At 37.7% G+C, this 12744-nt stretch overlaps 1 protein-coding gene across 16 annotated transcripts in view; it reads right to left on the minus strand.

The window, feature by feature from the left end:
• Window positions 1-1655: 1655 nt before the first annotated feature.
• MBTD1 (mbt domain containing 1) overlaps window positions 1656-12744 on the minus strand; it is a 54660-nt gene continuing 43571 nt past the window's right edge. For 10 of the 16 annotated variants that reach the window (XM_039500816.1, XM_039500814.1, XM_039500809.1 and 7 more), the window contains 2 exons: window positions 12025-12216; window positions 1656-5930 (listed from right to left, as the gene is read on the minus strand). In XM_039500816.1, coding sequence (XP_039356750.1) covers window positions 5812-5930; window positions 12025-12216 — 311 coding nt within the window. In that variant the 3' untranslated portion in view covers window positions 1656-5811. Of the gene's footprint in view, window positions 5931-8337; window positions 12217-12744 lie in introns of those variants that run through there. The other 6 variants (XM_039500823.1, XM_039500822.1, XM_039500819.1 and 3 more) reach the window with 2 other exon arrangements.

Raw genomic sequence — 12744 nt, forward strand, 5'->3', positions numbered from 1 at the left:
CACTATAATATGAACCTTTCATGTATTGCTTCTAGCTGTAGATGTCACTGCACTTTAAGTGAAATAAGTATTCCCATTTTATAGTGAGTGAGCCACAGCGGTAACTGACCTCAGATGTGACAGCATAAGACCCAAGTCTCTCGACTGCCATTCCAGTGCTCCCATTCATAGGACCATGCTGTCTCCTATAGGCTACAGTTATACAAGAGTAATATGAAATTTAATAAACTTGCCCTGTTCTTTGGCTATGATAAAGCCTTATGGCCTGCTGAGTAATGATGGCCAACATGGAACATGGTGTACTAGTCAATCACACTAAAATTACTTAAACCATCCAGTTAAGGTACTTTGCTATTTAGCTTAGTAATTGATTGTACAAGAGAGATTTCTAAACTGAAGTGGGCTCAAACAACATTACACAATATAATTTGATGTGACAGCCAATGTCCCATGTATTCTGAAGCTACATGCCTACATTTAGTGGTACTCTAGCAGAAATTCTTAGTCACTTTCAAATTAAATAAGAAATCTGATTGAATTTAACATGAGTAATCCAGTCAGTATAACTGGTTTACTTTTATAGGGAATTCAGTTTTTTAAACAGTCCCCATATTTTCAGTTTCATGAACTGGAGGACTACCCTGTGTAGCTTTTAGAGGAAATAGCTCTGTAGCTGCTTGGGACAGATTACATTGCCCAGTTGTTTCAGGGTGCCTGAATAGCCTGGAAGGCAATGCTGCACTAGTTTGTGCTCCCTTCTCCTTTACCAGTTTATCTTCACAACAGCTTTTTTCCTCCAGTGAAAGCTGGAATATTTTTGGTAAACAGTTCTGTAGAAACAAGTACATTCCACAGATTTGCACTTAAGCCATTACTCACTGTCTACAATGCAATTTGTTCCTGTGCTAGTTGGCAACGCAGTGTCTGTATTGTACATGCAAATGCAGATGTGCCCTACTTAGGCTGACCAGATAGCAACTGTGAAAAAACAGGACAAAGGGGTGGGGGCTAATAGGCACCTATATAAAGAAAAAGTCCCAAAAATGGGACTGTCCCTTTAAAAACAGGACATCTGGTCACCCTAACCCTACATCATGATTAGTACCAGTGCAGTCTTACTGCTCCAATGCATCCCACTACGCTAAGCAGCACTGGGTGCAAGTCACAGTGCACTAATGTCAATTGTGCTGGCCGTGGTGCAGCTACACTAGTGGCTAAATCACAGTTTAGACAAGACTGTGACAAGGACTGCTCAATAATGTAGATTTGTGAAAGGTCTGTGATATGACTTGTGGCAGCTTTAAAAAGCTTCCCTCTCAAAGATAAAATCCCCCCCCCCCAGTTCCAGCAATGAAACCTGCACTGTGTATATGACATCTTAAAGGAAAAGGGATACATTTTCATTCCCATTGAAAAGCAGTTTTCAAAAATAATTGAAGTGTAACTTAAAAATTAAAGTATTTCCCATGAGTATATTTAAAAACAGATTTAATTAACTAACTGATTTCTAATTTCAGTTCTGTTATTTAATGGGCCAAATAAAGACAACGTATTTGAATATATACCTGAATTAAAAAAAACAACAAAAAACCTCCCATACACCTGGTCTTAGTTTAACATTTTTATTTTGTGTAAAAAAGGCAAATTTAGTGAATTATTTTCATCTTGTACACAAAGTTATAATTTTAATGCTTTTCACATCCATGCTGAAAATCTGCAGTCTGGTAAAAATGAAAGTAACATTAATTTCTCCAAAAGCATTTTTCACTTAATTATATACATTTCATGAGAAAGTTTTAAACACTCTCTCATTGACCACACAAATTACCAAGAAAATAAAAGATTAAATTTGTACAGATATTGATCTATATATCAAATACATACAGAAATGATGTAAAAACCCTATTCATTTCATCTTGATTCCCACCCCAATATATTTTCCCAAGGGCAAAAGCTGATGCTTTTTGTTGTATAAATGGCTGTGACTTCTTTTTTTAAATATGAAAATTAAAAGGAAGAAAAATTCAGTTTAATCACAGTTTTTTAATCCCTTCCCAATAAAGGATTGTTACCAAATATATATTAGCACCATAGTACAAATATTGGTGGGAGAGGGTATTCACATCACATAAAAACAATAATAATAAAAAACAAACAAACACTGAAACCCGTGTTAGTATCCGTAAAACACGAAATTGATAACTGCTTTAGCTTTCCTTATACACAGCAAGGAAAAGGTTAAGAAGTTGCATTTAAAACATAAAATCAAGGTCAGCAGTAAAATTCATTCTGAGCCATAAAAGAAGGGGGCTGTTACAAGGTAAGTTTAGTTATTTGCACTACCCCTTGGTTACAAAAACTTGCTATGCCAAATATTGAAATGACTGTTGATCCCCAACTTTAGACGTCAGAGATTTCAGACTTTTAACACCTCACCTTTCTTTTAGCCAAGTAACATGGTTCACAGTAGAATGAAGGAAGAAAATTCTTTGAACCATGTTATTAATTAATACTAGTACATATTCAGTGAAGCCTGTACTAAAGATACCACTGCCAACAGGTAACCCACTGTTTTAAGAGACCACTTTAAAGACCACTCCAAGTATGAATCTAGTACAATTTTGCTCAACTTTTACATAAACAAACCTCTCCCAAGCACGTGATTTTAGGTGATTCCTTACATGCTTTGCTTAGGATAGGTTTCACTGTACTTGACAGGTAGGTATTCTTTGGATTCAGAAACCAGACTGAAATTCCACCCTCAAATACACATGAAATTCCCACCAAAGTCAGCATGTATATCTGAGGGTGGAATTCAGCTTGCAGATAGCCATGTTTAGTTTTTAAATAACCATTTTCAAGGAATATTATAAAGGTTGACAGACCCCCAAATGTGAGACACACAATTCTCCACCCCTCCCCCTACAAGTGCATTTTACTATAAAAATCCGAAGAGTCCCCTTAAAATCTAGCCCAATTCAGGGTTATAATAGTTTGGATAATCCAAGTTCTGAAGCTGGGCAACAAACATAAGCCCAGGAATCTGGATTTTTTGCCCTCACGATTTGACATGTAACTATGGGCCCAATTCCACAACTCTTTTTCACATCAACCCTTATTCATACAACAGCCGTTCTCCTGAAGTCAAATGGGCTACTTGTGCCACTAGGGCTAGTCTACACTAATGCTGTAAATCGATCTAAGTTACGCTAACTTAGGTCAACTTACAGCGGTCTCTACACCACGCTACGTTGATGGGAAACACTCCCCCGCCGACTTACCTTTCGGGGAGGTGGCATACAGACATCTGATGGGAGAGCACTCTGCCATCAATTTAGCTTGTCTTCACCAGACCCGCTAAATCGACACTGCTGCATCGATTTACAGCAGTGCCAATTTAGCCACAAGTATAGACGTGGCTTAAGTGTTATTCTATGGAAGTAGAGGCTTTATGAAAGCAGATGCATCTCATGCATCCCTTGTGCTCTGTGGGCCTAATTCCACCAGCTTTGCTTTATATTGCGTGCGACTAATCCTAGTGACATCAATGCATTCAAATACTAACCAACCTGAGGAAGTACCAGCAGAATCTGACTTTTTGATAGGTGACAGACAGTACTTGGTGTGACCGAGGCTCACCAAAATGCCTTTGTTTCAAGCATATGTCATCCAAAATCCTGGACTTGCCTTTCCATCCCTCTGACCAAGAACCAGGATTGTAAAACTACATTGCAGCCCTTGTTTTGGAAGGCTCTGATTTTTATTTTTTTTTTCTTTTTTCTTTTGCGTTTTAAATAAAGTAAATGAATTGCAGGGACCGGGGGCTGAAGGGAGTAAATTTGAAACTGGTCAACCTTGACAGAGTACTTTTAATATGCGTATTTTAGAGCTAAAATATCTTTTCCACCTGAACTCACCGATATTTCACACCTGATAACCAGCTTTCAAAGAGGGGTCAATATTACAAAAATGTGACTGGGGGAGAGGAGAAAAGGTTTCCATACATTCCTACACTATACAGGACAAGTTTTACTTTCAGTAGTAACTACAAAACTTTACATTATCCTCTCTTGCATAGAATGAGGTAAACCTGTGCATATTAACAATGCTTGTACCCAAAGTTAGAGCAATATTTTAGAAAATAATCAAATTGCTGGTTTTCAACTTTCTATGCATTTTTTTTTAAAAAGTTCAAACAATAATATACCAAAAAATGGTATCCTGGGGCTCTGTGGGCTGATATCATTAAAGCATTTCTTAGGCTGAAGGACCATAGAAGTTAATAATTTTGATTGATTTCTTCTAAGCCCTACTATATGGGTCAAGAGTCAGATGATCATGTACTGCTCTGAAGGGGACCTGCAAAGACCCAGAAGCACTTATAGAACATATGCAGTTTATTCCTGAGAGTTTAGTTAATGAACCTTACTGGTAAAAGCTAAAGCTCTCAATGCCCATTCTTCCAGTCACAACTCTGCAGGGTGGAAAAAAAAATCAGGCTGCTAATCAACTCCAAGAATTAGGCCACCTGCCAAAATCCACATGGATTTAAAAATGGGAGAGGGGATTAAATTATTCAGCACTTATTAAAAATCCTCATATGTTGATGTTAGTCACTATAATCTCCTGCGAATATGTCTAAAAATATCTGTTCAGTTAAAGAGTCAAAAATAATGAGACGATTAAAGTGAGACTGGAAGGATTCCAGTCTTCTAGAACCAAATGAGTCCAATTTACCAAAAATAATTATTTTTTTTTCAGATCCCAACTCCATTGTTATATTCTTGGAGAGCAGAATATTAAAACCTCTGCAGAACTGAGAGTAAATTTTTGCCTTCATAGTAAGTATTTTTCTAGTTCATCTGGTACATCTCTGGAGGATACCAACATACACAAGTATTTGAAGAGATGGAAAGCAGGAGTCTAGATTTTTCTGGGGAATAAAACCAGAAAAAAAGGTCCTCAGATTCCGTCCTCCCCCAAACGTGTTTTCCATCCAAACAGGAAACAGGAAATGGTCCTGAATTTCTAGTTTAAACACTTAGTTTCTTGTAATTTTCCACGAGAGAATCTGCTGAAGTTCCAGTTTAACACAGGGCTCTGTAAACATTTACTTGAGCATCCCAAGATTAAGGGCCCAATCCAAGACCCACTGAAATCAATGGGCATTGAATCAGGCCCTAAATGGAGTAACCATCTTGAAAAGTTAATACCACACTTCATGGAAGCACCCCCATTGAAATTGGGCTACTCACACAAGTAAGGCTTGGCAGGGCTGGTCCCCTTAAACCATGTATATGTTTTTATGCCCCAAAGTCAGGACTTCAGTATTTTCATAATGAAAAAACAGAGGTGTGACTCATACAGCTCACAAAAGTCCAAAATCTCCCAACTTGTACCAACAAGGTTCATTTGTAATGACAGTTCATATGTATTTGCAACTATATCCTCCTCAAACAGTTTCCTGCAATCCTGCTAATTAAACTTTAATTTTACCAAAAAATTAGAATTTCAGTTTAAGAATGCACAATAAATCTGAATTTGAAAATATTACAAAATTCTTTCAAAAGCTTCAAATACAACACAAAAATGTCATTTTTTGTTTAATAAATTGTAAAATTTTTTCACTAAAATAGTTTCCCTGCCCGTCCAAAAATTTTGCAACTGAAGTTTCATCTACAGTTAGCAAAGTGCCCCAAGTACAGCTCTGCAACTGTACCATTGAAATGGGAACAAAATCAGTCAGTCAGTCTTGGAGAAAGGCTCTTTTCTCTACTATCACCACCCTGCCCCTCACATTTTTGAGCTGCCTTATGGTTCCTGTTTGATGTAGTAGCTGGCAGACCCATTGCTTTCCTGATCAGATGCTCCTTGAAGAAAGTTATACTCCTCTCCATCTAGCAACTCCTCCTTCAGCTGCAGTGAAGTCACTAAAAATAAAAAATAAAGTTAAAGACCCATAAAGAATTCAAAATAATTGTTAAGATTTCCCTTCAGTTTAACTAAAACCTAATGTTATTTTTCTTCCTATTAATAATTTTAAACTGGGCATTAAAAAGACTAAAGTTTAGAGAAATTATTTTCAAGAAACAATATATACATTAAATAAAATAGCTTTAGACTCCTGGATTTAAAGTGCAGTTATAATCAGAAAAAGGACTGTAAAATGTATAAATTGGGCAGGGGGGGTTCGGCAGGCATTCCACACCGATTACTTCTCAGTAAGTCTAGATCCAGCTTGTATCAAAAGATGATTTGCATTTACTCCCAGCCCTGTACATTTAACTTGAGATCATCGTCGGGGGAAAAGAACCACCAACCTAACCCAAGATGTACCTTTCACATTATCTCCAGGCTGCATAGTCAGAACTTAGCTGACAAGCTACATGATGCAGAATACATTCTGTTCACACCTCTACAGCTGGGTTGTCTCCACAGTTCTAATAGTGAAGTGGGCAGATCTATTAATCACTAATACACATTACTATAGTGCCTTCTAGTCAAATCCCTAAAGGCACCTTTCTCATCAATGAATCATGAGCTCCCTTGTGAGGCAGGCTGATATTAAACCCATTTCACAGATGGGAAGACAGAGAGAAAGATTAAGAGGGCAAGCGTGCCCAAGATCACATTGGAAGCATGTGGTACAGCTAGAGCAGAACCCAGATGTCAGGTCTAGTTCTTTGACCAGCCTTCTTCTCTTGGGACTCAGACACCCTCACAGGAAGCAGATGCTTTGACTTTTCTGACAATAGCTGCACTTTAAGTTACACCCTTAACATCACTTCAAATGATAGAATAACTTAGCTTTAACAAAGACCCCTGAGGTTTAATTTTAGCCTCAGAGCCCCCTTATTAATACTTCTGGTTAAGCTAAATGACAAACTGAAAACCACTGTTTAGAAGAACAAATATTGGACAATGATTGAAAACAAAGTAACTTGGAAATTATGGTAAAAATCCATCTATGGATAGGTCTACACTGCAAAAAACAAACAAACCCATTGACTCAGGCTTGTGCTACAGCACTAAAAATAGCTGTGTAGATTTTCCCACTCGGGCTCTGACACCTGGTGAAGGGGATGAGTCTTAGAGTCCGAGCAGGAACTTCTACACTATTATTTCTAGTGTCATAGAGCAAACCTCATCCGTCTAAGTCTGTAGATCTGGGCTCTGAGACTTGATGCTCTGGGTGGGTTTTCCTCCCCTCCCCTTTCCTTTTCTGCAGTGTAGACACAAAAGGGTCAACCAGTAAGATATGCAAAAATTAAAGTGATTTCTTAAAATACAAATATCCACGTTGCATAGCAAAATAATCCAAGTTCCAAGAGACAATTTTTTTTTTAATTTAGAGTCTGCCCTTCTGAGCCATCTGCCTATAGCAACCATCTTAGCGTAAAGAACAATTGATACAATAAGAAGGGTCATTTTAAGAAATGGTAAATTAAGCTTCATCTTGTTGCAATGCTGCTTCCACATATAAGATAGTAACTGAATTAAGAAGCTCATGTCACTGGAATTCCACATTGTATTTTGATGACCAAATGTGGCAAGTTTTGTCCAACCAAGAAAAACAGATGTTATTTCAAGCGTGTCACTACTATGATTATTTCTGGCAAAGTCACAGATTGAAATCTGTATGCAATGTTGGTTTAGCTGTGTCGGTCCCAGGATATTAGAGAGACAAGGAGGGTGAGGTGATATTTTTTATTGGACCAACTTATGCTGATGAGAGGGACAAGTTTTCACAGAGCTCTTCTTCAGATTGAAATCTGACTATTTTCTCAGATGGGTGCTGGGCTTCAAGAGTGAGAGTGGCCTGCTGAGCATTTATAGAACTGGTGCACTTTGACGGGTTTAGAGAATAGACTGTATGAGTCAGTTATGCACTGCTTATTTGGGACAGTAATTCAGTTTAACTGGGAAAGTGCAGATGAGTAAGTAATACTTACATTGGGCTCTCTGGGTTTTTGATGTTCATGCTGATGTGCTTTATCTCCCCCTATAAATCTTCTGCTTATAAAAAGAGAACTGTTTTTAAACATCACTCAAAGCTAAAATCTCTTCTGGCTGGTAATATTACAAAGGTTCTCAGAAACTTGGTGGCTATGGATTTCTCTAGTTCAGCTCATTTTAGAAGGGGGGAAAATGTCACTGAGCATTTTTCCTTTAACTTTTCAGTGGACCAGCACATTTCATAGCAACGAAGTAAAGCGATCTGAAGGTACAAAGTAAGTATTTGTGTTTATTATTGTTATTTAACATTTACTACTGTAGTAGCAATCAGAAGCCAACCAGATTGGACCTCCATCATCCTAGGTGCTTTACAAATATATAGGAAGTGACAGACCCTATCCCAAAGAGCTTCCAGTCTGGAAAATTCTGCTTACTCGGGATGAAAGGCTGACAAAGCATCCTACACAAACAGGTTGTATAACATTAAGGCTTTGGTCCTACAATTAGATCCACTAGCACAGACCCTTGGATATTAGTGGGTCCGATCGCAGGATTGGGGGTCTTAGTTTTTAAATAAAATGTGAAGAGTCAAATTCTGCCCTGGGATACACGCATAAGTCTCCAACAGACTTAAATGGAATGGACATCTCCAAAAACAGAATTTGTTCCTTAATGTATATATAGCAAGAGAGTTTTGGCTGTTAAACCAGTTTAGAAGGAGAACAGTAATCCATTTTCTCTCATATGATCAGCTCCTATGATACTGACAGTCAATTCTGTCACTCTTCAGCAAGATGGTTGCCTTCAGGAACAGGCTGAGAAATGCAGACTTCAATTAAAACCAGCATTTTAAGTTATCATTCAGTTTGCATCCAAGGAGAACATCTTATCTTGTGAACATTAAGATGGGTATTGTTTCTCCTTCATCTTCCAAAACAACAGATGGTTGAATTTAAAAGCTTCCTTTACTACAAACGTGTATGTACAGCATTCGGAACCAAGTTACATTATTTTCATTACTAACTGCAAAACACAAACCTATAATTTCACTGTTTAATTTCATGCTTTAATTTTTGCTAAGCAGAATTAAGCATGATTAAAAAACATGTACTATCTTCAGATCACAGATGCCTCATAATTCATTTTCTTTCATGTAAGTGACAGGCAGGAAAAATTGTTTACAATAGAGGGTTTGCAGCATATTTGCAATTAATTTTTAAGACCCAGGATACTTTTTTAATCTTCTATCTTCCTATTTAAAAAAAAAAAGTGATCTGAAACACAAAGAAGAATGATATTATGGATAGCAGTACCAAATAGGTTGCAATTAACCTCCCAATTTGATTGAGTAAGAAAAGTGATACTTATCAATATATGAGCATATATGAAAAGCAGGAACACTGAAAAGAAAATATGGCAATGTTTTCATTAAAGGTGCAGTACCCACATTAAAAGGTTGATTAATATACAAAAACTGATGACTATCTGATGACCAAATGAATGAGAGAAGCAATAAAAAGTTTCAGTTACTGAATACCAAGTTAATAACACCAATGTCTTTTCAAATGCAAAAATTTGATGGTGAAATCTGAAAATAAATCCCCAAACCTGTTGCTATTTGTAATCCTGCTATAAATTTACAAGACATTTGATTATTCTTTTATTATGGTCCTATATCATCTTCCATGTTGATACACACTCCTATGCTAAATAAAAATAAAATTTAAAACATTAAAATATTTTAAAATTGCTAAAAAAAGCAGCAGAGCATGATGTAAATGTACAAAATCAAGCAACCTCACTACCTTGCATCATGGAAACCTCTTCCCTCCCTACTCTGCCCCCAAAACCTTGATTATTTTTGCCTGTCCCTACGTCACATCTAATGTACAGCAGGGGCCTTTTCTTTTATTAGTCTGTAGAGGACCACACACACATAAGGCATGGTATCTTTACATAATAAGCAACAACAACAACTAACTGAGATACGCTGTGCTATTTACTCTAGGAAAATGCTAATATACAGAGGTTCAAATTGCTTTCCTACAATTTGAAACGCTTTGGTCAAGTTCCCATCCTCTCCAGTATTTAAATAATGCTTGTGCATTTGCCCAATATTTCAAGTACACCTGGTGAGTTAGCAGGCTTCACATTTTGTCCTAGATCTGTTCAATTAGCACTAAGATCCCAACAGTTAAATATTTAAACACTATTTTTCCCTGCTAACAAATCTTTGAAGAAAAGTTTATCAACACCATGGGTTCAAGCTACACCTATTTAGTACAACACTTGAATGATAAGCAAAGAGATAAATACTTAGCCATAGTGCCTTAAATCATTCAGCCAAGTGGCTGAACATCCAGCTGATGGAAGGTTCTGAACAGAAGGAAAGACACACAAGGTGCTCCCTCTCCTCATTAGCTCAGTGAGATATCTGCACAGTGCTTTCAGTACTTTGCTACCCCAGGAAGCCCCACCCTGATCTCCCTTGTACCAGGGATGTGATGTCAGTAACCTGCCCTGCCAGGAAACATCAGAAGAAACAAGACCCTGACTTTAGGGGATAACACGTCAATAAAGAAAGTGGGACTGGTTTTGGAAAGCAACTTCTTTCCTTGACTGCCCAGAGATCATGTCTTTCTCAACACAGAGCTGTATGAAGGTTACATTTCAATGCTGAGAAGTCATCACATATAATTCTTAAAGTTTCAAAATAAAGATGAAAGTAAAAAAAGCAGCATGACTGTGCCAGAGAGCAAAAGCAATTCTTAAAGAAGCAAGATGAAGTACTATTGAATTCTATAGCCATACAGATGGTGGATGAGAGGGCAATGAGGTTATTTAATGAACCTGATATAGCTTTTCTGATAGAAAATGAACATTCAGAGCAGACTGGATATCAGTCAGCAATACACTGTTTGGAAAATGAGGGCCTAATCTTGAGAGCGGCTGAGCACTTCTGTGGGGTGCTGTGTGCCTTCTGTTCCCATTAAAGTCACTGGGAGATTAGAGGGTTCAGTTCCTTGTACAATCAAACCCTGAATGTAGCAGTGGCCACAACAATCCAGGGAGAAAGCTGCCAGTCAGAACATGATCTTAGATCAGCATCCAAAGCCACATTATGGTGTCCACAGCATCTCATCTAGGGTGCTTGAAGAACATTACCACTAACTGGTGATAGATAGCATAACTACACCCTAACAGGTGTGAAGGCTATTTTGAGTATCTGATACATCTGACTATCCTACATTTGAAGGGAGACAGTCATGAGGATCTCATAGAGCTTTTTTCATTTCTAACTTCTTTCATCAAGGATTACCTTATACAAACCACAAGACTTACATAAAACACAGATGTTTTAATCTGCCAGACCAATATTATTAATACATGAATTCTTAAAGGGTTTTTACTATTCACTGATTAAGATGGATAAACTTCATTTTGTCAATATTCAAATAAAACCAGTCTTTTGGTTTTGGAGCAAGCATGGGGAGGAAGAAAAAAAAAACAGGTTTGTTTTCAAAGGGTAAATCCTTTCAAATTTATTTCTTATCATACCCAACCGTGGTCTGTAGAACACTGAATATAAGAGACTCAATTATGCTTAAATTCAAAAGACCTCTTTTTCCAAACAGCTGTTCTCTTATACACGGGCTGTATGCAATCACAAATCTCTTTCTAGTTACATATGGTGCCCAAGCCTTTAAGGAATAATGCACAGAGTTCTAACAATGATTGTTGTGTTACATATCACAATTCAGTAAGTTAATTGAAAGTATCTGCAAACTTTAAAAAAAATCTGCCAAAGTGCAGTTTGGTAGTTAAATCACAGTGTCCATAAGCCTCAGTGATCTATAATCCATATATTTGCCCTGGGAACCATTGCTCCCTTATGATGAATTCAGTGAAGTGGACTGATATGGACCAGTGGAAGTGACTATTCCTCTTACTTTACAGACAGAAACAAGTAAACAAGGCAGCATATTTCATGCCAGACCATGCTTTGTCCCCCACCCTGTTCAGCATTTCCCTCTGCAGTAACCGAGAGACTTTGATGGTGCTCATTACCTGTTTTGAGGCTGGGACTGAACTCTTGGCTAGTCCTGGGAGGCTGGAAGGCCTCCGGGGCTGTCTGTGCTGGAAGGGTTCGATATGGAGGAGGAGTCAACTCTTCATCACCAGAGAAGCTCCTCCGCACCCCACCTGTCATGGGTAGGCTCGACAAACTGACAGGTTTCTTCCCAACTGGTATCTTCCTCTCTAAACATCAAGTCAAACTAAAGTAAACGCCTGGGTCAAAGTGAATTAGGTAACTCAGACTGGTCACTGAGAAATGTCTGCCTCATATTCAGCTTTGGAGTCTGGAAAATAAGGGTCTTGATGTGAAATTGCAAAGTTCACTCATTTTGGGAGATATTAAAAATCCCAGCAACTTTTTTTTCTTTTTCTTTTTAATCTCTGAATTCTAATCATTAAAGAAAGTGTCCCAGCCCTAATCCCTTTTGTTATCTACCAATAAAATAGGAGCACTTCCAAGTGTTACTGCAACACAGCTGCATTTCACAGCCAACACCTGATCTCCTGATCACATACTGAAACAACTTTGGGCTCTAGTTCAGAACTGCAGTGATTAGATTCATACAGTGTGACAGGAATGTTTGGTTGTGAACCAATCCCACTTAAAAAGGAGTTTGTTTTTTTGCTAATTCACTACATATCTTAACTATGTAGACCACCACAACTTACTTAGCACTTCTATAGTGCCTTACAAATGTTAATGAGTATTCT

Source organism: Mauremys reevesii, linkage group 15 (genome assembly GCF_016161935.1).
Source record: "Mauremys reevesii isolate NIE-2019 linkage group 15, ASM1616193v1, whole genome shotgun sequence".
Classification (NCBI taxonomy): Eukaryota; Metazoa; Chordata; order Testudines; family Geoemydidae; genus Mauremys; species Mauremys reevesii.